The sequence below is a fragment of the Anarhichas minor genome, unplaced genomic scaffold (assembly GCF_050575085.1).
Source record: "Anarhichas minor isolate MPS153535 unplaced genomic scaffold, ASM5057508v1 ptg000003l, whole genome shotgun sequence".
In the NCBI taxonomy this organism is placed as follows: Eukaryota; Metazoa; Chordata; class Actinopteri; order Perciformes; family Anarhichadidae; genus Anarhichas; species Anarhichas minor.
Window position 1 is genome coordinate 4,103,930 of NW_027466449.1, and position 26,405 is coordinate 4,130,334.

Genomic DNA, 26,405 nt, shown 5'->3' on the forward strand with positions numbered 1-26,405 from the left:
AAAAATGTAAGCTGCAGCTTACAGTAGTCATACATGCAAAACCTTCCTCTGGAATCGATGCAGGTAGAGGCGATGTGTTACATTTTCTCTGAATTTGTTTTCAGTTTAATTACTTTCATTTGTACAGCAACTGTATCTCTACAATCAGAGATATTTACCCTTCAGTATGGAGGCCTTTACTGAATCGATTGAAGATATGCAGCTCAGTAAACATCTAAAGTGATGTCATGATTATTGATCAAAAGTTGTGTTGTTCTTCTTGCTGATCATGTGGCCATTTGCCCAACCACACGTTTAGGCTCGTCTAATACAGTTTGGATACATGCCACATAATCAAATTGGCGTGACATAAAAAACAGCACAGGCATGATAAAGAGGCCTGCGACGTGCACGCGGGCTAGTCACTCAAGTAATGTGGTGACCGCGGAGCGCAGCAGCAGCTGTGACTGCCGGTTCCCGCGGTTCTCGAGGTGCCTGCCGCCTCAGAAACCAGGTCCCATTCCTAGTTCGTCCCTCAGTGCCGCCTCGTCAGATCCCAGACGCTCGTGTGTTTGCACAAGGGATCTGACAAAGCGTCGCTGCAGGACGAGCAGAGGGAATGAAACGGGTTGGCCTCAGAGTTCTGCTCCACACTTGGAGCAGCTTAATTGGGATCCACCGGACCACAGACGATTTTTTTTTTCACTTCGTCTGCTCCTTTCACCCTGACCAAAATTATGATTTATTACTTATGATCAACACAATTCAGACATTGCTTTTTAGAACGTTTGGTTTGTCCTTTTCTTATGGATGAGACAGACAGACAGACAGACAGATAGACAGATAGATAGATAGATAGATATTGATAAGCGTTGAAAAAGTTGATTTAATGACATGCATTGAAAATAAATATGTAGGCTATTTGTCTTTTAATTATAAATTGCCTTCAGCTATTTTGAAAGGTTATTCTAAAAAGTACGGCCTCTGCTGGTTCTGTGCCTAAATGTCTTTTCAAGTTCGACAATGACAACTGATATTCACCTGTCTCTACTTTGAGTCTCCCCTCCCGGGTTACGGCACCCATGACAACACACACACACACACACGCACGCACACACACACACACACACACACACACACACACACACACTGGCTTCCCGAGGGCCATTTTATGCAAGAAAATACACTGTCCCAACTGAGAGGAAATTAATTTAAAATTGTTTTAGATTCGCTCCTCCACAGCCCCAAGTGAAAATCATATCCCATATGAGGAATCATAGGACGAGGTATCGTTGATTGGGTGTCGCTCGTAATCTAAAGATTTTTATTGAAATAAGTCCTGTACATATAAAAACTAAAGTGTTGATATCATAAATAACTCAGCATCTTTTTTAAATTTATTTTTACTAAAATAATGACACTGAGCTATAGCCTATAGCCTATGTTAAAAATGATTCACAATCGTTCGGGGTCTTTTACCAAGTAAGCTATAGCCCACACATGTCATTTGAACAAAAATAAATAATACGGATAGCAGTATAACACTTTATAGGGGATGCTTTCTAAGGCATACATTTTTTTTTATTTGATACAATTTCAATAGATTTTCTTTAACCTATTAGACCTATTTATGTAGGCCTGTGCTGAGAACACATAACGCAAAACCTTAACAAACAACATGCACCAACCAAACCACGTCCAGCTGAAAAATCACATCAGAACAATAACCAGAAAGATTTTAAACTAAGACACTTAACCAGCATTTTCAAATTATTAAGACAGCTGGGCCATTCTTGACAGCAACTTATTTTATGCTTTTAATTTTGAATTTTGATTATTTGTAAAATTTGGAAAACAAGAGATACCGAAAAACTAGGCCCGCTGATAAACAACAATATGACATCAGCTAAATAGGCTAAGATCACGATTCTACTGTAGGCCATTCAAATAAATCACAAAATAAAGCAAAATAAACGTACCTGAAGGTTATTATTACTCCAATCCAAATACCGAAGAATTATGTTGCGCCGAGCACCTGCCTGTTTATTATCAAACATGCCAAGAGAGTGACCCTCCATAAACAAACAGCAACAACTAAAGAACTGGAAAATCGAGCGACTTTACAGTAGATATGATAACAGCGGTTGAGATTATTGACTTTTCGGAAAAATATAATTAACTGCGAAGTCACGAGGAAAACATGGTTTGCATGCTGTTCAGGGACGTGTGAGCTTTGCTGAGGGAGACAGAGGAGGAGGTGAAGCGTTTTTTTTGCGCTGGGAGAAGAAGGGAGGCGGTAGCGCGGTTTGGGCGCACATAAGCGGGAAAACCTTTTCCAGCTGAATATGAAAAGTAATTTAGCCTATCTTGTGCCGTTGACTAAAAGACAGGCTTCTGTGAAAAAAACACAATCCACAGACTACATGAAAAAGTATAGATATATGATGAGGTTAAAAATAAATAAAAAAACATTCCAATTATATTAACCTACAACATGGCAAGCTGATTAGCCTGTAAAACACAATTATATTGTTCCTTATGTATTAAGTTACATACACACGCACACGCTGACACATATACGCAGCTAAAAGAGAAAACACAATAATGAACTACATTTCCCAGAAAGCACTACACAGCAGCAGAACCTATTTGATTGGACAGCACCGGTATGACATCATCGGCTCATACAAACAAACTAGCAACAGTTAGATCAACAGTCGGTGCCCCTAAAGCATCATGCGAAGAATAAAAGTTTTCTTTACTGCTCGTGGGAATTTCTAAATCTCATTTAATTGACGAAAGCAACTCAATAGCCGCTAGAGGTAAGTTCTATCATTTAGGGTAAAGATAGTGAAGGTTGGCTAACTGCTAAATTGCTAGTAGCGGTATATGCTAACGTGAGTGTTGAATGAGTCCAGTGACAACAAACAAACAGCTGACATTACCGTTAGCATTAAAGTTTCTTCTTTCTATCTACAACGTTAGACGTGAACTATATTATAGTAATAGCTCGACGATTAAATGGCATTTAAGTCGTGATTTAGATTGGGTTAATGTGTGGCCAACGGTACTACTTTTAATTGCAAGCCAACTAGCTAATGCTAGGCTAACTTAGCTACCTGTAGCTCAATTCTCTTTGCTGAGTTTGGATTTGAATGCATCGTCTTTACGCAGTGCTTTCCCCATGCAATGACTGTTCTTGCATGACAGAAGAACCATTTATTTTTCTGTGTATGTAACCCGTGTGTATCTTTACTGTGTGAAGCGTGTTTGATTATTGGACCTATGGTGCCATCAGGTGTTAACATGTGGGAAGTACACCAGTAGGCTGTCTGTCAAAACTGTACATCTCTCAAGCTTACAGGGTTACATATATATATATATATACAACAATGATAACTATCGTGATAACTGTATTTCTTTTCTTCCGTAGGATGAATTTCTCTGAGGTTTTTAAGCAATCCAACCAACTCTGCAAAGTTTCCCCTGATGGGAAATATTTGGTAAGTGTTTTAAATATTTATATATATATATTTTTGCTAATGTATAGTTTTGTAATGCAGTAGAACTACTACTTAACACTGATTTAATTTCCCTGGTTAGGTTGCTAGTTACGAATATATATCATATTTTTAGTTTATAGTTATATTTTTAGTTATTGTGGATTTTTACTTTTTTACTTAGTTAATATTCCTTACTGTTTATTGCTTATTTACTTATTTATAATACTTGTTTTTTACTATGTCTCTTGTCTGCACTATCCACTATGCTGCTGTGATCCTGTAAATTTCCCCACTGTGGGACTAATAAAGGATTATCTTATAAAAGTGAAGTGAGTTAGAAGTGTTGTTCTATCTGGCTGTACTTGTCAGGCTACCTGTGTGCAGTACAGGCTGGTGGTGCGAGATGTGAGCACACTGCAGATCCTACAGCTCTACACCTGCTTGGACCAGATATCCTACATGGACTGGTCCTCCGACTCTCTCTTTATCCTCTGTGCTATGTACAAGAGGGGACTGGTCCAGGTGAGAGGACAGGAATTTGAGTATGTAACTCAGCATGTAGTGTAAATGCTGGTGGTAGGTCTGGGAGGTTAATACTGTCAGTGGGGATGTGATTAATTAATTGTTATATGTAAATCCAGAAAATGTTTTACGTAGTCTCGCCTTTTTCTTTTTTTTCACTATATCCATTGGACAGTAAAAATAAGCAATATAAAGGCATCTCTTTGGGCTCCAGTAGCTTGTAGTGGTCATTTTACGCTTTATGGATCAAACAATAAACTAAGACATCTAAATTAGTCATTGAGCGATAAATCAACAAATAAAATGGGTTGTTGCAGTCTTAAAAACCATAAATTGCCCAAACAAAACACTAGATTTGTATTGTTTAATAGAGCACTTAAAATGTACATATAATATGGTTTTAAGACATATTTGATTAGTTCTGTGTCCTATAATCAATAAGATATTAGAGACAATAAAGAGGAGAAATGGGGAAAAAACAACATTATTGGTGAATATTTTAAAGTATCATTTAGAGAATTTAATTCAAACAACAGGATTGCAACGTATGTTTGTGTGTTTTTGTTTTTGTGACTGGAAAATCCATCATTTCTTATCTAGAGTTTTGTCAGACAGGTAAACATGGGATGAAGTGCTCTCTGGATGTTATTTGCACAGAAAGTTTTGCATTGAACTACTAAAAGGCCATAATGCCAATAATTCACCACATCCTGTTTTAACAAACTATTGAAATTATTTTAACAAATGTAAAAATAATATTTCCTCTTCAAAATATGCATTCTGTGTCTTCACCGGGAGGGTTTTGAGTTTGAGTAACTTTGTAAATTTCACTTAAGTGCAGTTACTTAAAGCATATTCTGATTTACATCACAGTTGTTTCTTATTTTAGAAAAGGTGAAACTGTTTTCCATGAATCCTTTTTTAACAGTGACATTGATCATTTTTGTTTCCTCAATACAAAGGGATATTTTAGTGTAACGTCAGTCTTGTGTGCATCACGGAGCCAGTAGCTTACCTTTGAAGGGGGATCCACCGCCAGTCTTTCATGGTTTCTGATGCTCAAGTGTTTCTTACTATTTAAAATCAAGTTTAGGGAGATGCAGGATGCGTATGATGGGTATCATCAGTGACGGCTGATTGCTGTCCTTCTGGCACTCTTGTGTTTCTCTTCAGGTGTGGTCTCTTGAACAGCCAGACTGGCACTGTAAGATTGATGAAGGCTCAATAGGACTAGTCTCCTCGCGTTGGAGTCCAGACGGACGTCACATTCTCAACACCACCGAGTTCCATGTGAGTGTGAAGTTGGTGCGTGCATGCATTCGTGCACACGAAAGTGTGTTTATGCTTGTCTGGTTTCAACTGTTGCTGGCCCGCAAGGAAGGGGGACCTGAAAATAGCCAGACACCAGAGACTGTCTTGACCGCCCCTACACTCCCCCCCCACCTGCTGCATGTATTCAGCCTGATTTCATAGTTCCCCTCCTGTTAGCGTCCTGTCATACACGGGTCTCAAGTACCTCTGGAACATGGGTGCAATGTAGATATGCCCTTCCAATCTATGTCTGGTATTTTCTATGGCAGCAAATCCTATTAATGATGTTCTTAGGCTACAACCAAACTAATACGTTTTTGTTTACAAAACCGTGTTTTGAGAACAAAGCATAAACACAAGCGTTTAAAAAAAGATAATAATAATTTCCGGCCATACTAACATGCCTGAAAACGCATATCACATGACCATTCATGTACAGCATGCACGTGGTGTGTAAACAGGAAAGCAGATTGTCTACTCTGCGGATGCTTAGTTACAGAAAATATGAGTATCTTGTTCGATGCTTAAGATCTTCCTCTGTCTTCCACACACATACACTAAAATAGGGACAAACTTAGTGGAAAAAAAGCACAGCTAGCAAATGGAAAGTGTTCATGTCAACCGCCCTCCTCAAAGATGCAAACCATGCCTTCAAACGTCCGCTCCATAGAGATGTGACGAATCAGGGATGGACACGTTGTGACTTGACTGATAAGAGCCAATCAAGACGTGAACTTGGGTCTCTGGTTCTGCCCATCCACGCTAAAACGCAACCCTGGAGTTTTCAAGCTAAAACGGCCGGTGTAGTGTGAAGGCTAGGCATAAGCGTAGCAAAAGTAGTGCACAAATCTACTGCCATTCAGAAAAATGGTCTTGTTTGGTCATGCTTGGTCATGCTTCTTACATTTTGTGAAAACTATAGTCTCAATGCAGTGATATAAAATCACAGTTCACACTTTGGAGGCAAGCAAAGTATGAAAAGGAGCTGAAGTTCAGCTTGACTTGACCTGAGCTTGGCTGGTGGTGTTTCCGCCCCTCACGTCTGTGTACACATCAATGAATCAATAATGTATTATACCAAGACTGACTTTTAGTCTGATACTGATATTTGCAATATTAGCGTTGTAAAAAGTCTGATAGTTCTGTACTGCAATTCTTAACTGTGCACCAATATACAGAATCTGTAAAGAGCTCATGTCGGCATAGGCATGGATGGGTTTTTGTTAATCGTGGCCTTAAGAATTATGTAGTTCATGTTTTTTTTTTGGTTGTTTTTTAGTATAATCAAGCGTTCCTTTATAGTAGTGGGGGTTTCTATTGGAAATTCTTTCATACAGTAATATTCACCCTTCAATATAACAAGGTACACTAAATCAGTTTTACTACCAGAGAGATTTTGTTTCATTACTTTAAATACTTAAAATCTGCGTCATGTGAAAGGCAATGTGACAATTGATCCCTCCTGCCAAAAACAGGCCAATGAAGAGAGAGAGTCAGGAGACGTTGAGTGTTGTTTATATAACAGTCTGCAGAATTGAACCCAGACTAATAAAGATGTGTTTAGTTCCATTCAAGTCCTCTTGACTGCTGGTTTACATTCACTTCATAATAAGCTCGTGTTGTAAGGGGTGAGAAGCTATAGCAGCTACATGTGGAATATGATGGGGGTCTTGGGCTGTGTCCGTCATGCTGAACCTGACTCCGGGAATCATTTGACAGGTGTTGTGGCCCAACACACAACTGTGTCTGGTCTGGAGAAGGGTGCAGGGAGTGCAAGTGTCTGTGGCATGTCTGCTTTGTGTCTGTCTGCGTCTTAAAGAAATAGAACGGAGGCTCATTCCCTAAGAAGATATAGCATCTGCATAGAGCACTATAGTTCAAATTATCAATATCTAAAGTTTTTTTCCCCCAATGTATCTGTGTCAAATGACTCATCATAACCAATTTAAAATGCTTTCATGGGATTCATTTCCCGAGACGATTATTCGATCATCAGAAAAATAATTGGTAGCTATTTGGATCAATTGTTTTTTCCCGCAAAAATGTCAGGCATGTAATTGTTTATTTAACCTTCGTTTAACCAGATAAGTCAATTGAGAACCAGCTCTCATTTACAGTGATGACCTGGCCAAAAAGGTAGCAACAGGAAGCAAGTCGTTACATATGAATAAAACATAGAAACATCTCAATTAATCTCATACAAAACTAACATGATGCATACAATATATAAAAAACAAGTGTTCAGGTAGAAGCAAACTCACAAACAGTTGCAGTGATCAGAGACTATCGTTTGTAAAGAGTTATTGAAGGACGGTAACGGAATGATTGTTTTGGAGTTTTAGCTTCGTTTGCAACTCGTTCCAGTCGCTTAGAGCAGCAAACCGGAACGAGAAGCGGCCGAAGACTATGATGATAGAGAGCGGAGACATGTGGGGGTTTTACTAATTCTAGTTTTATAGATGATCTGTTAAGCGAGCCACTCCAAGTCAATATTTCTGATCAGGAGCTCTGAGAAACCAATGTCAAGACCTGATACATTAGTATTATCAACATATTCCTCACTCTTGATTGTCATGGCGAGACTTTATATAAATCCCTGATGGGTATTTGTTATGGTTTAATAATGACATGGTAGTCCATGTCTCAACATCTTCTCGCCTGTTGTGCATTCAACAACGTGTTACTTACTGCCATTATCACCTGGCTAAACATGAGCCGCAAGCTGAGTACCACTAAACGTTGCTTAGCATCCTTTAGTAGTCGAGTTTGAAAAACTAATTTAACAGAGGCAAAATAGGCACCGGCTACCACATTGCCAAGGGGTCCACTGAACTTACCTTCACCCCAGCCCAACATTTCATTAAGGCTGTGCCAGACGGGTGTTCGTGTCGGGTTTGAATTTCAGCCCCACTCATAAACAGCCTGCTATATTAACTTGTTTAGGGACAGCTGCCTATGGTGTGGATCGTGCCACTGTGTGTGTGTGTGTTTGTCTGTCTATTTGTCAGTAAATCTGCTTAGCTGGCTTTGTGTCTGACTGTCCGTTTGTAGCTGTTACTGTGTTTTCTTTTCAAACCCAAACAGAATATTGTCAGATCTTTGTGATCGGTACACAGTAATGTATCGGCTCACAACTGACAGTAGACCAGTGGGAGAATGACAAAAGCCTACTGTCTGTGTCCCTAGTGCTAACAGGGTGGCAGCCGTAGACATACTACAGGTAAGGACCTCTTGTCCAGGCAGCGAGAAATGCTTTTGAGTTTTTCCTCAAAAGTCAGAACTACAATGAGTTTTGAGCCAGACGTGATGAAAAAAACAGTTGTTTTTAAATATGGGATGGCGCCGTGTCACTGATTTAATAGAAAGTCTCATTGCTGAAACCTAACCCTATGTGTTGTGAGACTTCACGCAAGTTGTCTTCTATTTGAATTCCCATTCCCGTCGTTTATCTTAGGACCTCACAAAATGCCACTCACACATCCACGTTAATCCATGTGATAAAGTCAGGGTGGAAAACCTCCAGCCAAGGACATCATTGAGCTTGACTTCTCTAATGTTTTTTTGTTTTTTTTTTAAACATTGTTGGGATTGGATTAGCAATAGCATTCTTGGCCAGTACTGCTGGAGACCTGCTAGCGCGTAGCATTGTTGGCAACAACGCTACCGGACTAAACTGCAAATGTAGGCAGCTGCTTCACTGCAGGACGGGACAATAGCTCACCCATACCTATGTGTGGGCTGCAAGAGGCTCCAGTTCCTTGGTAGAATCATGAGGCTGTAACGGGAGAAATAGGCTATATTGGTTTGAGATGGCTTCCTATGTGGAATGCCTGCAGTCTAATCCTCTGCTGACAGATAGGCCTATATGGCATCAGAAACACTCGCCCATTCTCTCCCACTCACATAGGCCAGCAACAAGAATGGCTGATAGATAGGTTTTATTCCAGGTTGCTGTCAGTAACTTTGGTCCACATCTGATTGTGGTTCTCATGTTTCCTGCAGGCTGCACTGTTGGTAAGATTCCCGAATTCCCTGGTTTTCTTGTCATGAACACTTGCTAATAGATACTAAGTGGAAGTGATGGTGGAAATTAGCTTTAATTGTCCCATTTGGCAGTGTCTTAAGACGATTGTCTTGTCATAATATGTCGAGTGGATATCATTTGTACACTTCCTGATTACAGTTACAGTCTCAAGGGGATTTGCAGGTGCCGTATTATAAAACAATAACTCTCAGCGCCTCCACCCCTTTTTTTGGTAAAAATAACTAAGAAAGCATCTCTAATCTGGAATTCTTGTACATTTAGTGATCAAAACTGAACAAAATGCACTTGTCTGTAATTACAGCCGTTACTGATCACCAGTTGCAGTTATGCTAACCACGGCACAGACGGGGGATTTTCCATCTCTGATGGATAAACAGCAGCTGTTATATTTGAGTTTAGCCTTTTCATGCCACCCTCAAGTCCCTAGCCCCCATCCCCAAGCTCCTGCTCACCTTTTGGTGAGGATGCTTCATCTAAAGTGTATCTTTACCAGCTAAGGATCTTATTACATAGCACCCCACATGGAAAAGCATTTCCCACCTATTTTCTTCTACCCACCCGCCTACCCAGTTTAAAGTTACACTGCCTTTCAGGTCTGGATCTCCACTCATCACTTATGTGGCGGGTTCAAGAAGTGTACGTCTGTTTCTGTTTGAGCAATGTTGATATTTTGTTGCCATGGCACCATGTCTGAGGGGGATGTCCAGGAAGCGTGCAGTGAGGTGTTATTACAGGGTCCACACAGCTGGATGGCTCGACCAAACAGGAGAGTCGACACTTCAGCCCAGTTGGGTGACAGACTTTCCGAGGTTCAAATGTCTGTCTGGACACTCTGATGAAAGCCTCGTCACTTCAGTAGTTTTAGCATTGCACATTCTCTAATGCAAAATACAGCTTTAATGGTAGGCTCAAAGTTATATAGCCAAAATATTTCTTTAATTATATTTATATTATGTTATTATTTATGTGTGTATACAGCGTACACAACTAGCTTAAGTTAAACATTTTCACATCTTAACGATCAAAACATGATCCCACATAGCTCAATGCACCCACGGCATATTGGCTTACTGTAAGCTGTAAAGGAAGGTATGAGGGCCATGCATTCAACACCCGTAAAGGTCCAGTGTTGTGCTTGCATGCCCTTGATACTTTATGTTAGTAATGACCACTCTATGTGTAATACAAATGTGTACGTAAATGTAGAGCAATTGTAGGCTGTCGGTGGGATTGCAGCTTTCTCTGTGAAGTGGCAATGGTACAGTAGTACAGACCTAAATACTCATGCGCTCCTTGTTTCTTGATTGGCAAGATACAACACATCGTACGCTTTAGTCAAATATGCTTCTCTGTTGGCTGAGTGCCACCGATCTCGTTGAAGTGAGACTGGTTGGTATTTGAGTGACAGCTGTCGAAACTGAGCATTAGCACACGTGGTCTTTGTTATGCCGACTTGTGGCCAGATAGTTATTCTTTGGCTCTGCTTCTCATTCGTGGGAATGTTCACAACCTGCTGGCTGTGCAACTTGCTGTTAATGTGCGACACTTGTCGAACATGACATCAGTGGACTGATCCCACATGTGTCGGTGTTTTGGATCTGTTCATTTAATATTTGCCCAAGTCCTAAATGAATGGTTATAATCTCTTTCGATCCCTGTCAGTTACTGCAACCCCTTGAACATACGTGTTCATCCCCTGTGGAAATGCACTTCACACACTCGGGGCCCAACAGGGCCATCCATCTAATGATGGACAGATTCCATGTCAGTGTCTTATATCCCTCACAGAGATTTATCATGGACCTCTTCAAAGACATAAGGCACTCTGTCCACAGCCGTTAATGGGCGTGGTGGCCCATGCTGGCCTGTAGTCTGGATCTGTTCTCCTGATGGAAACGTCTTTGGATGCAGAGGCGCACTTAGAGGCCTCATAAGGATAGCAGCCTGGTTATTGAGCTCGTATTGGGTCGCTGTTGACACCCAGTCACCATAGACAACACTCATTAGATCACAGCCGCAGTTAAGAACGTCTTACCGAAGGCTAGGTGTTGAATTTATCTTATTTAGAGTAGTAGAAGTCTAGTAGAGGTCTAGTAGAGAGGGTATCTGGTCCACAATCATCGTGCAGTTTTCTCAAAGTAGCTTGTAAAATCTTCAACACCCCATCTGGAATCCAACATGTTTCTTTTACATGTGGTGTTTTGAGCTGTACTCAACAGATTTATCAGAACGGCTGGTATTTTAACTTATCACTGTATACGTCTGCTGGTAAGTAACAAGAAGTTACAGACAAGAATCCCAGAGACATGTTTGTGTAACGACAGCAGTTTCTAAATGACCTCAGTTTTTTTCCACTGGACAACTATTCAATAACCAGAGTAAAAGGATCCTCATCAAAATACTTTCACTTGTGAGATAATCCACAGTGATTTTTTTCTCCTCTTCCCTCTGGTGCCGTGACAGCTGAGAGTCACCGTCTGGTCCCTGTGCACCAAAGCTGTGTCTTACATCAAGTATCCCAAAGCATGTCAGAAAGGTCAGTCTGAGAATGATATTGCTTTATATGTTTTTCCTGTGGCTTATGATTGTATATGTATAACCATGAGTACCTGGGAGCAGGGCCGCTGGTCTGAGTGCCTCGGCATGCCCCAGGAATCGCATGCCATTCTTTACCTTGTGGCGCGACCCGGGGGTATGAGGCCAAACTATGGTCCTCTTCGCTGACAGCTGTGGCCCTCTTCAGTAAATGGGGCATGCTCTTCATAACAGGCCTGTCAGCAGCTTGGGGGGGAAATGATTGTCCATGACTCTCCTCATACAATACTATGTCCCTCTGCGACCTGTGTATCCTCTAAACCCTCATATAAATAATGTGGCCGTGATAGTTGCATACCACCGACCCGATGGTGCCGAAGTGTCGGATAATTACATTGGATGAAATAAACAGGAAGCCACGAGGCTACATATTCAGTTATGAGAATAGATAATTGGCTTTTTTCTAGCCAATATACACAGATGTTTTTTTATCAAAGACGAAAATATGTTTTATTGCGTCATTGTATTTATTTATTCCTTGCTGCTGCTGTTACTAAACCTTCTCTGAGGAATCAATTAAAACATGTTATTACTTGATACATTCATTTCATGGACTATACTATACTATAAGCATTACACCTAACTAATGCACGTCCTTCTAGGTTGATTTATAGTTGGTGGTTTGTTTGTTTTATGAACATGCATTTGTTGTTACGGTGTACTTGTCATTGTAAGGTATCATACTTCTGATTAAATGCCATAACTGGTCTGGTTATAGCTTCCTCCCGTCATCTTCCACCCACAGGTATAGATTTCAGCAGAGATGGCTGCTACATGGCCTTGGCTGAACGCCGTGACTGCAAAGACTATGTCAGTGTGTTTGTGTGTGACGACTGGCATTTACTTAGGGTAAGTAAGTATTTTGCTTGAGTTTTATGACCGTGATTATACATTTGACATTTGAGTCGGCAACAGTGAAGAAATCGAAATGTTTGTGACGGTAGGAATATGATTTAGTAAAACATCTGAAAAATGATTTGCTACATGTACTCCAAATATTCATTCCTTTTTCTGTAGGAAGAATTTATACAGAGTTCATTTGATTTTATTTAACTTGACTCTCTCACAGCATTTTGAGACTGAGACACAGGACCTGGCAGGGTTGGAGTGGTCTCCCAATGGCTGTGTGCTGGCAGTGTGGGACAGCTGCCTGGAGGTGAGTCCTTTTCTTTACAGACGTAACATTTCACAAGAGAACGGGACAGATTAACGGCCTTGCTAGTTTTGTTGAGCAGGAACTAAAGTCTATCTGCTCCAGTGGATCAGTATTTAAAGCTAGGGTAGGCGTTCATTTTAGCATTTTTTGTTATATTTGTTTAAATTCTCTTGACATCCTGACATCAATTCATCAAATGCTCTAACTAGGGTTGCCCGTTTTGTTTAATTTTAACCGGTAACTACCCGGTTAATTTTGAAGAAACAAACACAAAATGATTCACTCAATGAGCTTTGATGCTGCATTTCAAAGTGCTTTATCCATTTAGAGGTGAAGAAATGTTAATGTTTTTGTTGTAAATCTTAAAGGAATTCATCTTATTTTTTATTGGCTTTGCTGTAGTTTATTTCCACATTTAGATCAAGTCACAGGTGCTCCGATCAATCAGCCACCACGGAGCCAGGCCGACACACACTGGCTGCGGTGCCGCGGTGCTCGCCGCATCCTGTCTGAACAGATCAATTTGTCCATAAAACAACCGAGACCATAGACTGTAAATGAACCTATCGGCTGTTTCCTCCCCACAGTACAAGGTGTTGCTGTACTCTTTGGATGGGCGGTTGCTGTCGACCTACAGTGCCTACGAGTGGTCGCTGGGTGTCAAGTCTGTGACCTGGAGCCCCAGCAGCCAGTTCCTGGCCATTGGCAGCTTTGATGAGAAAGTATGGACAAACTCTTGATTGCTGTCGACATTAAAAAATAGGATCACATTATAGCTTGAAAGGACATAACTATCGGTAATGGTTGTAAATGTGCCTTCATATAGTACTCCACTGGTTTGGCATTGCATTTACACTGCTCTAACATTATCAGACGCACAATGGACAGTTTTAAAATTAGCTTCTTCTTCTTCTTTGTCAAAACCGGTCACCTATATTATCCACAATGCACCTCGACCAGGGACAGTTTAGTCAAGAGATTCAGATGTGTGATGCTAGTAGCTAATGTAGCCTCAAGCTGCTAGTCTCAAGTAACAAACAAAGGGAACAAAGGTCACTTTTCATTTTTTAAATTGGTGGAGCTCAGAGAAATGGGCTGATTCATTTCTGCAAATAAAAAATAGTATAAACTTTTAAGCGTCTGATATGTTTTGACATAATCCTATAATATGATTTGTTATGTTATCAATATCTGTTCCAAGTAAATGACGAGACTTCATTACCCTCGTGTCAGGTGCGCATCCTCAATCATATCTCGTGGAAGAAAATCACACAGTTTGAGCACCCGGCGTCCATCAACAACACAAAAGCAGTGAGTATTTCCCAGCATTCATGACGAGCCTTGAAGGTATTGCAGTTAAATTATTAACTGTTTGTTGTGTTTCAAGGTTGTGTATAAGGAAGTGGAGAAGAGGACAGCTGTTGGCACTGATGACCTATCGCTACACAACATCACAATGGGCACCACCCTCTTCAACACCCAGAGCAAATGTATGTCAGCCTTTGAAGAGAGTGATCTAAAAGCAGTATTTGACTAAAACTACAGAGGTCAATTAACCAATTTTGTCAATATATATATAAACTATTTTTTCTGCTTGACTACTCCAGACGAGATCTGCCCAGCGCCAGTCCAGATTCCTGTGGTCAAACCAGACCCGGACCGAGCCAACCCCAAGATTGGTGTCTCTACTTTGGCATTCAGCTCAGACAGTCGCTATCTAGCCACCAAAAACGGTAAAACTTCACAGCTGTTCACTTTTACTGTCATTGTGAACCAAGTGGGTTCCTGCGGACCCTTAAAAAGTCTTAAAAGGCTGTCTTAGTCTTAGTTTAATACTGATGCATCTATATCACCTGCATAAGTAAGCGAGACCATCAGAGGGAGTGCTTGTTTGATGAAATCATGCAGGTCCCCCAGAAACTCCTTCAGCTCAGACTGAGAGGTCTTTTAAAGGGACGTTCGTCCACAGGGACCGCCAAAATCAACTCAAAAAAAACTTTTTGTAACTTTAAATCCTCAAAATAATTGGTAACATCTATGTTTTTAATATAATTTCCCATATGCATCTTGCATTAACGTCACGCAGATGTTTATTGTTACAATAAACATTTGAGCAAATTTGTCCCTACCCCAAGTAATTGTTTTCTTCAAATGTGGTTATTGAAAAGCTGGGCTTAACTTTAATTACAAATGGCATTAAAACAAATCTTTAAAAGTCTTCAATCTAACTTGTCGTTGGTAGGCAGTTGGCTGCTGTGGGAGCTGTATACTCTATTATATGTAAATAACAGTTTCCACATTTTTGGTCATAAACTTTAGTGTTAACTTATTTTTGCTGCAATGCTAGTGTTTCATGTCTCTATAATATGCATCTGTGTTTCTCTGACTTCAGACAACATGGCCAGTGTTGTGTGGGTGTGGGACATGCAGAAGCTGAGCCTGGTGGCTGTGCTTGAGCAGACATCGGCTGTGCGTTGCTTTCAGTGGGACCCCCGACGGCCCCGGCTGGCACTGTGTACAGGCAACACCAAACTCTACCTCTGGTCCCCGGGAGGCTGCGTTTCTGTCCAAGTCCCCACTGAAGGTAACGAGCTGGGCCACTAAGAGTTGAAACTGTCAAGCACTCTAACGTCTCTCTCTAATGACTAACCCGGGAAGACGACCCGCTCTGTATGTACACATAAACGGCTCATTCTAAGGTAAAGATAACACAACAATTCTCTCTATTCTGCCAGGTGGTTTACAGGTCCAGTCTCTAAACTGGCACTGCAGTGGAGACTCTCTGATGCTGCTCGGGAAGGAGCAGCTGTGTTTGTGCTACATGGACATCGACCAGGAGGACAAGTAAATAACAAAGAAGAATAACTTGATTCCAGGTCTCGAGAATAACTTGATTCCAGGTCTAGCTTATTTGGCAATACACACTTGGCCGGTAATGTGTTATGGTGGAGACGAGCACACTCAAAACCTCAACTTTCACATGCTGAATTCCAGCTTCTCGTCAAGTTTTTAAGGCCCTCAGTGCAGGTTACTGGGATGTTCCTTTTCTCTTCAAGTCAAAAACATGAAAAACCTGCCATGACATTCCTCCCGAGCGACAGACACTTTTTTTTTTAAATAACCGAATGTGTACTGCAAAACTAGTTTCGACCACTGTGAAAAGATAGAGGTTTACAAAGTTTTATAGATTTCACTGTACTTAAGTATTTTGTATGTGTTTTACCTTGAAATTGTGTAATTATTTTGAATACATTTTGTCATAAATAAACAGCTTACGGTGAGTTGCTAAAGTTTGTACATCTAAATCTTTCAGTTTATCAAAAAGGTTTGTGTACTCGGCCCAGGCAGTTCATGATTGTAATAAGTTCTCTCTCGTAAATTAAATACGTCAGAACTGGCAATGACATATTTATTTTCTGGAAGCATTCGTGAGTTTACTGCAACAAAATAACAGCAGATAAATAAAACTCAAATAGTATTCACAAATCTATTTGAAGATATTCCTTTTAAAAAAACATCTGTCATGCAAATGTAACGTGCAGGAAACATGCAAAAGTAAAGACACAATTATTCATTGGCATTGTTGAGCATGAAAATATGGCCTGGTAACTTTGGTAACACAACAATTATATATTATAGGATGCAGTTTAGGGAAAAAACAAAACACCTAAATCTTGTTCACAAGATATATACCGACAGGTTGTGGTTGAGGAAATGATGTAAAGCTTTGGCTGCGTGAATTTCATTTAGTAAGCCATCGTTCATTCCCACTGCAGAGATTAATGCAGCCGAGTGCAAATGTGTGCCTAAAACGAGTGCAGGACCTTTTTAAGGCAACTTATCAACAAACATAAAGACACTGTTTACAAGTTCATGTTGCATAAAACATCTGTAACGTACAACATTTAGCTATAGTAGCTATAGTAGCTAAAGCAGCGCTCCATGTGGAACATGAGCTCCATCCTCTGAGCAAAGACATGAATAAGCAAATGTAAACATGGAGAGCACAACACTGGCCAATAAGAGAAGAAGGTCACAACATGTAGTTTATCATCTCCACTGATCAAGGTTCATTGACACTCAAGAGTTTATAATAATCATGTAAGATGACCGTAAAAAAAACGAAATCCCTCCATCCATAAGCTGCTATGCCATCCCGCGAAGCTGCCCTGTGATCAGAATAATGCAATCCTTCATGTCAAACCTTTTTATTAATGTAGCAAATATGGAACATATTCTTAGCTGGTGTTTTGGTTTCACTGTATTTGTCACTGCTCTACTCTGGTCGGCTGGTTTGCTGTAGAAACGAGCCCAAACAAAGCACATCCGTGAAATAACGACCCCGACCAAGATCTAAACGTCATTGTTTTTGACTGTCTGTCAATCAATGGTTAAACAAGGAGCATGAGACTACAAGAAGCTCACTCTAGAATAAGGTACAGAAGTAATGAATTAATGTGCTCTCTCCTTTGTCTCCAACTGATGTCACATGTGCATACACTCCTGCGGGCCTACGTGTGGGTATGGCAGATTTGCGAGCAACTCTTTGCAGGAAAAGGTACTCGGGGCGCAAAAAAACGAAACAAAAAACATAGACAATCCATGCAGTGCTGCGCATTATTTACCTACAGTAGGCTGACCACTTTACCGCACCAATTTAGGAGGTGTTCACATCTCAAGGGCTCAACTTACACACACAGATTGCGCATTACACTGTAGTGGAGCGACAGCTTCTCTCAGACAGCGCAGTGTAACACAGACACATGGGTTGAATTCAGTTGTAATTTTGAGAAACTGTTGATTTTTAGAAGCCAATCTTGCCACGGGTTATGGAGTAGCCCAACTTGGCCTCATTGTTGATGAAGGACATGATACCTAGATAGGTCTCGATGAGCAGGGGTCTCTCCAGGATCAGGACACCGTTAGCCCGACCGGGGATGGGGTGCTCCCTGTGGGCTTTCTTCACTGCCTGCACCAGCTGGGTCCTGAAGTTGTCCAACTTGGTAAGAAAGAGAACATGAAACGGAAACACCCCTCCAAAAAAAACTTCCAATCAATTGTTAGTTTATATCTATAATAACACGCAATATCTGGGATTAAAGCAACATCTTCTGGAGCTACTCTCAAGTGTGGAATAATGGATATACTTGAGAATTTAGCTAAAATGATCTTGCTCCATTTATTACATGTCACAATGCTAATGGCTCTGAAGGGGAAGATTTAAAATTTTAAATAATCCATTGGATGATGACTCAAAATGCATTTTAGTCTCATCCGATTAAAGAGATTATACCTGGCAGAGAGAGGCCACCGTCTCATCAGCGTGGGCCATGGAGTGCTCTGTGAGGGTGGCGTAGGGCATGTCTGTAGACCAGGGGTTCCAGCGGTTTATGAACGAGGCCCGAGGACGTTTGTCCCACTGCACACGAATCCCGTAGCCCTCTCTCCTGTAAGAAAACACGTCGGTGTAAGAGCTGTTGGAATCTTAAGGATCAGCCAGCTACCAAGTCACCAAGCTGAGCCACGCATGTTTAGAGAAAGAGACGAAAGAAAAATCTGAATACATACAGCCTTTAATCTACTATCATTTATTACATTTCATCTCTTCATTCTGAATATTACAACGCTTTCTTTCCTGTACATCATTTTGTGAACCTTTCTATACAGTAGATGTTAAACAGAAAACAGGCTCGCATACTTGTTAAGGGATTTGGGCGGGAACTCAAACTCGCCCACTGAGATGGTGTCTACAGCGTTGAGAGAGATCCTGACGACCTGCTGACACAACAGGTTGATGAAGTCGTACTTGCACACCAGCAGCGACCTGTGCACACGACCAACAAATGTCATTGTGTTGACAAACAATGTCATATTGTGGTTATATTTCCTCAAACATTTGGATCAACAAAATATATATTTTTGACTTACCTATCAGTTATAAGCACGAGTCGCTCCCTCTCATTGTTCCAGTGGTCAATTCTGCAGAAACACACAAAAATTGACAAATTGGCCAGCTGCTTTGTAAAGCACAGTTACTCAGTTTACTTGGTTCACTCAGTTGCATTGTTAAAAAAAGATAAATGTATAAATCTACAAGATAATGAGGGAAAAACAATCAAATCTTTGGCTCCCATTTAATATAATTAGCAGCTAGATTAGAAAACAAGATCCTTAAAATCTGACAGCTGACTGTAAACAAACATTCACTCTGCGGCTTTAACAAATCTACAGCTGATGTGTCTGCAGGTACATTAGGCCCCTACAGTGCACACAGCAGCTCATCTCACAACAGCCGTCCCGTGTTTCAGGCCGATAATAAACCAGTCACGTGCTGCTGGGATACTTACTCTGCGAGCAGCCAGACGCTGAGCACCTCTCCATCCTCAGAAGGGAGTGCCACGGTCCTGATGTCGCTCACAGCCTGCTCAATGGTGCCTGGCTGAGATCAGCATCACACAACAGGACTCATCAGCATCACCCATTCCTCCCTGTGGTGTGCTGGTGTAGCTTTGACCAATGCACTGCTATTTAAGCATGGTCTGTTAACGGTGCCGTTTATTTATCACACGTATTTTTTGTATTGAAAGGGGCTATTTTAAAGAGACATGCAGAATCAAATCGGCTGTGGTGTCGATTCACTTACCCTGAACACGAAATAGTCCTTCACTTTCGCTTGCATAGTGGGGTTATGCACATGGAAAGGCGTCAGCGTTTGTAACGGGGGGCAGCAGGCCACGGAGGCTCCGTGTCCGAGGCTTCGTCCGGCCTCCGGCGGCGTGAAGGCAACCTCGACCCCCTCCTCGGCTTCTGCAGAGTGGAGAATCGCAACGCCCGGACTCTCCGGCTCCACCGTGTCGTTCAGCTGGAGCATGGTGCAACTAACGGTGTTCCGGGGAGCTCCCCAGACAATGTGGGCCAAGTGTTAGATAAGACGATGTCCCTTCGAAGATGCAGTCTCACCCATTGCGCACGGACAATGTTTTGATTGTGAGTGCTATGAGGAAGCAGTGCCCTCTTCCTTCACTTCCCCTCTTTGATTTCCTTCCTCTTAAAGGGACATCATGTTTTAACCGAGCTAATTGCGGAAACAGGTGTTCAGAGTGGATGAGCGCACTTTTTTAAATTGTCAGTTCTATGATGACTAAATAATCCAAATTTACCAATTTGATTTGATTCTACACATCCTATTAACCTATAATTATGTGGTTGTGATGTCTCCATATTTAGTCCTACACCCTCAGCCTGCTTCAGTGTTTTTATTGGCTCATGTCCAGTTTTAAGCTATAAGGGTTCAGTCATAGTGTTGGGATCTGGCAGGAGCGGGATTGGTAATTAGTATAATACATTTAGTTATTGATATCAATACAATTAATATCAATAGGATCATTAATGTATATTAATAATAACGGGGCACCACCCTGCATCAGGGACTAATAACCAAACAGTGGATGAAGTCTCAAAATTGGTGTTCACTCAAAATGTCAATAGTTAAGGTTAACAGTGAAGGGTTGAATACCAGCACTGACTATAACAACCAGCTGATACTACAACACATATGCACATATTGCAAAGTGACCATAATTGTCTGCACAATTACTGCTCAATTTTGATCAGACTTCTGATCAGAAGCCAGCTAATGACAAGCAGGGTTGCCCTAAAAGTGTGTGCAGTAGCATGCAAGAGGCCTTTTTCTTCTCTACTGTCCAGTTAGGACAACACATTCTCTCTCCCAACCTGTCAAATATCAACACATTTGTCACAGGTTATAATCTTACAACCTCCATTTTCAGTTGTGAAGCTCTACATTTAGTCATATTATGACATTATGACTTAGTACTTATGACAGATTTTTGGGATAGACCTGGTAATGTCAGTTATGAAAATTGAGGCTGTGGTGAAGATCACATAAACTGCACACATGACTGCTGCTGCCTGCCAGTGGATGTTTTTGTAAAATTGTGTTATTGTAATTGTTCTTACAAAAGTCTGACTTTATTACTGTGCTGGCTTTATTCAGGAAGCAAAGAGAGAAAACTGTTCTTTATTACTCCTGTAATGGGTTTCTGGTAAGTCTTTGCTTATCTCAGCCAATCAACAACCTCAGGGAGGTCACACTATCTCACTGTGTCATTAATGTTTGAACAGGTAGACAGTAGTGTGCTGCATTTTCAGTGTTGTTTTCCAGATGACTTGCTCCAAGTAATGATTATTATCAAAAGGGTGTCCTGCACATGTTTCTGATGAACTGAAGGACATTATTTAAGGCTGGGATTAACACAGAAAGTACAGAAGACTACAGAACTACAGAACTGCATACATAGTGTAGCACCCCGTTGCCACAGAGACCCGGTTCAAAACACCGTAAAGGCATGTCACGCTACGTCTCCGCTTGTTGCGGGAGAGAAAGTAGATGGACTCGGAACACCCGCTCGTGGCGGCGGAGAGAAAGACAAAGAACGCGATTTGCCAGCAGGTGCATCTTTTCAGCTAATCAGGGCCCGTGCACCCCATTACCGGTCCGGCGGACCCAATAGTTTCACCCCGTCAGTTCCACTTGGTTACATCCACCCCCCCTTGATCAGTCAGTGTCTGTCTGCTGCAACTGCGCCACCCCTACAGGAGCTACTTCCTTCTCCCTTAGATGGCTTACCGCAGACCTCGGCAGCCGGTGCGGGTTAGAATGAACCCCCGCAGTAGCACGCTTGGACCTCCGAAGTGGAGGTGATGGCGAAGGCACAGGTGATGGCAGTGTCTGTGGTGAATGCAGGACATGTCTACTCTCACCTGCACTTACTCTCTCCTCGCCCATAGAGGGGGTAGCCCCCGTTGGACGGGGGGGAGACAGCCCTTCCAAGCCAACTTCCCTCTCTCTTTCCCCTTCCCCCTTCACAATGCTCCCTTGCGCACCTGGTCCATTGGCCCCGATGACCGCAATCAGAGAGTCGTCCGAATCGGACTCTACATCGGGAAGTGAGGACATAGCCACTCCCTGGACCCCCAGTTCCTGTCCATCCATCTGTATGCTTGGACCACAAATGCGCAACTCATTTCTATGCAGGTTGCGTTGGGGTTTCGAGAAATCAATCGGGACAACAGAATACACGGGCAGATCACCACCCAGCTGAGCTATGACTCGGTGAGGGGTGGGAAGCCACACATCCTGAATCTTATGCCGACCCGAAAACTGACGATTCCTTACATACACTAATTGGCCTGGCTGTAAAGGATGGTCACCTACAGGCGCGCCTGCATACCTTTTGCGAGCTTCTGCTGCCTGCTCCATGTTCTTTCTAGCCTGAGTGTAGGCACAGCCCAACCTCCTCTGATGCTCCTCAACCCACTCTTGCACATTACCGTCAAAATCCTCCCTATCCTGTCCCAGCCAGACATCCAGCGGAACCATTGGAGCCCTCCCGAACATGAGAAAATACGGCGAGTAGCCAGTACTTTGATGTTCAGTGGTGTTATAAGCATACACCAGCTCCAGAAGGTACTCAACCCACCTCCTTTTCTGCTCCGGCCGCAGGGTACACAACAGATCATGCAGCGTCCTATTGAAACGCTCACACTGTCCGTTCCCCTCGGCATGATAGGGGGTTGTTCGACTTTTTTTCATCCCATACAACCCACAGAGACACTGGACAACCCCAGCCTCAAAGCATTTCCCCTGGTCAGAGTGCAACCTTGAAGGGACCCCATAGGGCTGAATTCAATATTTCACCAGGGCCTTTGCGACCGTTACTGCACGCTGGTCTCTGGTTGGCACAGCAACCGTAAACTTGGAGAACACATCGGTAAAAACCAAGACATTCTCTCGTCCATCTGACGACGGTTCCAGCACGGTGAAGTCCATTGCAACTACTTCCAGCGGCCTAAAAGCCAACAGACTCCCCAACGCTGCAACCACCCTTGGCTGTGGTGCTTTAGAAACAATACAACGTTCACAAGTCTTACAAAAAGCCTCAATGTCTGCAAACATTCCCGGCCAATAGCACCGACTTCGAAGCAACTTGAATGTTCTTTCCACCCCTTGGTGCCCATGGTCAGTGTGCATGCGAGCAAGAACCTCTCGGTGTAATACCGCTGGCAACTAAAGCTGCTTAATCTGTCCCTCTTCTGATCACACAGCGTCCGGTACAGCACACCCCCCAGCTCCACAATCCTTCCCCATTGTCTCAAAAGTCCAATTGTTCTGTCACATTCCTGCAACCTCTCGTCCCTACAAGGTTTCACACCCCTCACCCAGTATGTTCGAAAAGACGATATTACGGAATCTACCTGCTGCAGACTAGCTAAGGCCGACATGTCAAATGAGGGAAAGCTAGACATAGAAGCTTGCTGGGGGCTGGCACTGGTCTCCAATCAATAGGATCATTCATGTATATTAATAATAACGGGGCACCACCCTGCATCAGGGACTAATAACCAAACAGTGGATGAAGTCTCAAAATTGGTGTTCACTCAAAATGTCAATAGTTAAGGTTAACAGTGAAGGGTTGAATACCAGCACTGACTATAACAACCAGCTGATACTACAACACATATGCACATATTGCAAAGTGACCATAATTGTCTGCACAATTACTGCTCAATTTTGATCAGACTTCTGATCAGAAGCCTTTCCAGCTAATGACAAGCAGGGTTGCCCTAAAAGTGTGTGCAGTAGCATGCAAGAGGCCTTTTTCTTCTCTACTGTCCAGTTAGGACAACACATTCTCTGTCCCAACTCGTCAAATATCAACGCCTTTGTCACAGGTTATAATCTTACAACCTCCATTTTCAGTTGCGAACCTCTACATTTAGTCATATTATGACATTATGACTTAGCACTTATGACAGATTTTTGGGATAGACCTGGTAATGTCAGTTATGAAAATTGAGGCTGTGGTGAAGATCACATAAACTGCACACATGACTGCTGCTGCCTGCCAGTGGTTGTTTTTGTAACATTGTGTTATTGTTATTGTTCTTCCAAAAGTCTGACTTTACTGTGCTGGGTTTATTCAGGAAGCAAAGAGAGAAAACTGTTCTCCTCTAACTTGGGTTTCTGGTAAGTCTTTGCTCATCTCTGCCAATCAACAACCTCAGGGAGGTCACAATATCTCACTGTGTCATTAATGTTTGAACAGGTAGACAGTAGTGTGCTGGGTTTTCAGTGTTGTTTTCCAGATGACTTGTAATGATTCTTATCAAAAGGGTGTCCTGCACATGTTTCTGATGAACTGAAGGACATTATTTAAGGCTGGGATTAACACAGAAATTACAGAAGACTGCAGAACTACAGAACTGCATACATAGACTGCCACTTTGAGAATGGAGATGACAATGTGTTTTCCACTGTTGCTGCTGATCTGCTCTCTCTCCACAGCTCAGCTTCAGACAGACTCTGACAACGAAATTATTCCACATGGAAAGCAAACCGAATCCCAGGGAAGAGAACCAACAAATGCCTCTGACCGCCAACAGACCTGCACACAAGACATCAATGCTGTGCTGAGAGAGATGAGCGCCACGTTGGCTGAACAGAGGGTGGAGATGAGGCACTTACAGAGAGAAAATGAAGGTGCTGTAGTATGTTAAGTTGTGAGGGAAGTATTGCAGCACGAACCACTTTGTTATTACAGAACGGACCGAAATAATGTTTACAAAAAATATGTCATTGAATCTAATTTTTTACCCTTTTTTGTTTTTTTAGCACAGGCAGCCAAACTGAGAGAACTGGAGTTACAAAAGACTGAGGTGGACAAGATGAAGCAACAGCTAAAAGGTACGCGTATATATTTAGCAATGCTGAATCGTTATACCTCAAAATGACATATTAGTGACAATATGAACAGTATAAGACTGCTTTTCCTACATATATACACAGGATTTGAATAATACATGTTTCCCAATTTTTCTGGACAGTTTTAAGTAATTTGTTGGAACAATATACAGGTTTTCAGTGGCTAAAGCACACCCTAATGAAAACAATGATGATGAAATACGTTTAACTGTCAAAGATTGTTTTTATTTGTGACAAAAATGTATTTCACATTGCACCTATTCTAATTAATTTCAGCACAGGCAGCAGAGCTGAGCAACACGAGAGTAGAGCTGACCAACATGACAGCCAGGACAGATGTCACAGAAAACCAGGTGGAGGCTCTGAAAAGAGATAATGAAGGTAAAATAAAATAAGATATTTGAACAGTTCGGTTGTAATAGATCATTTAAAACCCTATCTAGAATGGTGATAATAATACACAGAATAATGGTGTGTTTTTAATAGATAACAATAATGAATTTAGAAAAAAAGCTCATTATTGTCATGGTCAATGTTGTCATTATCGCTGTAACATCATTCTCTAAAATGAGTATGTTTCTCTCTCTTTCTCAGTCAAACAGGTGGCTTTCTCAACATCTCTGTTGGCTTCAGGCTCAGGAACTATTGGACCATTTAACACAGAAACTCCTCTGGTCTTCAGATACGTTGTCACAAACATCGGAAATGCCTACAACCCAAACACAGGTACTTTAATTCACAATTTTAAATATTTATTGACTTTTTTGCTATATGTGCTTCAACCACATCATAAACAGATAATTCCCCATTCACTGACAAAACTGTCCCCCAGGTTTTTTCATTGCACCAGTAAGAGGAGCCTACCACTTTGAGTTCTACAAAGGTGCACATGGACATGCTTCAATTCCTTCAGGTGCTGTGTTGGTCAAGAACGGAGAGCATATTTTTATAGCATATGACCATCAGCCGTCCGGTGTTGGCAGCTCTGCTAATGGTGCCACGCTGCATCTAGAGGTCGGAGATGTTGTGTTTTTGCGTCTCTCGCAGAACTCAAGAATCTTTGACAATGTAAATCATCATAGCACCTTCAGTGGTAATCTGCTTTTCACCATGTAAAAGAAAAACAGGTCTTTGTTTTCCTCAGTTTAAGATTATCGTGTACACTGCAGCCACGTATCAGAAAATGACATTATTTTTTCCTGTGTAAGAATGCTGATTGACAACCCTGCATCAGAACAACAATCTTCTTCATAAGAAAAGGTTCATTCATTTTTCATCCGCATGTCTTTACAGATTTGTATCAAAATACGCAGTCATAGACAGTGAGGGAATACTTGTGCCAGATGTTTTGTTAACATTAGATCAAGGGAGTGTCGTAATAGTTGAGAAACGTGTGTAAATGTTCAGAAATCCCATGACTTATCTCACATTGTTAAGAAATTCTAAACAAAGTCCTCTAACTTCACCTGGATCCAGATAAACACCAGAACCTACTTGCTCAGCATCACC

General features: G+C 41.7%; 2 protein-coding genes and 1 pseudogene across 2 annotated transcripts; 2 read left to right on the forward strand and 1 right to left on the reverse strand.

Moving 5' to 3' along the window:
- The first annotated feature begins 2,648 nt into the window (after positions 1–2,648).
- Positions 2,649–16,401, forward strand: wrap73 (WD repeat containing, antisense to TP73). The gene is made up of 13 exons (XM_076094291.1): positions 2,649–2,801; positions 3,413–3,482; positions 3,852–4,004; positions 5,178–5,294; positions 11,824–11,896; positions 12,701–12,804; positions 13,025–13,111; positions 13,699–13,833; positions 14,345–14,422; positions 14,499–14,601; positions 14,719–14,844; positions 15,504–15,695; positions 15,847–16,401. Exons 2-13 carry the CDS (start codon positions 3,414–3,416, stop codon positions 15,957–15,959), a joined length of 1,350 nt encoding a protein of 449 aa, XP_075950406.1. The 5' UTR covers positions 2,649–2,801; position 3,413; the 3' UTR covers positions 15,960–16,401.
- A 105-nt stretch (positions 16,402–16,506) lies between these two features.
- tprg1l (tumor protein p63 regulated 1-like) lies at positions 16,507–20,117 on the reverse strand. The gene is made up of 6 exons (XM_076094304.1): positions 19,755–20,117; positions 19,459–19,550; positions 19,040–19,090; positions 18,810–18,935; positions 18,405–18,558; positions 16,507–18,110 (listed from the first exon to the last, which is right to left on the reverse strand). Exons 1-6 carry the CDS (start codon positions 19,980–19,982, stop codon positions 17,916–17,918), a joined length of 846 nt encoding a protein of 281 aa, XP_075950419.1. The 5' UTR covers positions 19,983–20,117; the 3' UTR covers positions 16,507–17,915.
- A 4,294-nt stretch (positions 20,118–24,411) lies between these two features.
- On the forward strand, positions 24,412–26,012 carry LOC142948818 (complement C1q-like protein 2; annotated as a pseudogene).
- The last annotated feature ends 393 nt before the right edge of the window (positions 26,013–26,405 follow it).

Bases quoted from the DNA above. Each gene is read 5' to 3' on its own strand.
- wrap73 (XM_076094291.1), top strand. From the start codon at position 3,414: ATGAATTTCTCTGAGGTTTTTAAGCAATCCAACCAACTCTGCAAAGTT. The intron at 5,295-11,823 runs GTGAGTGTGAAG...GTGCCGTGACAG, and splicing joins TCAACACCACCGAGTTCCAT to CTGAGAGTCACCGTCTGGTC. The intron at 15,696-15,846 runs GTAACGAGCTGG...CTATTCTGCCAG, and splicing joins TGTCCAAGTCCCCACTGAAG to GTGGTTTACAGGTCCAGTCT.
- tprg1l (XM_076094304.1), bottom strand. From the start codon at position 19,982: ATGCTCCAGCTGAACGACACGGTGGAGCCGGAGAGTCCGGGCGTTGCG. The intron at 19,091-19,458 runs GTAAGTATCCCA...GTGTTTCTGCAG, and splicing joins AGCGTCTGGCTGCTCGCAGA to AATTGACCACTGGAACAATG. The intron at 18,111-18,404 runs GTATAATCTCTT...TTTCTTACCAAG, and splicing joins CGGTGGCCTCTCTCTGCCAG to TTGGACAACTTCAGGACCCA.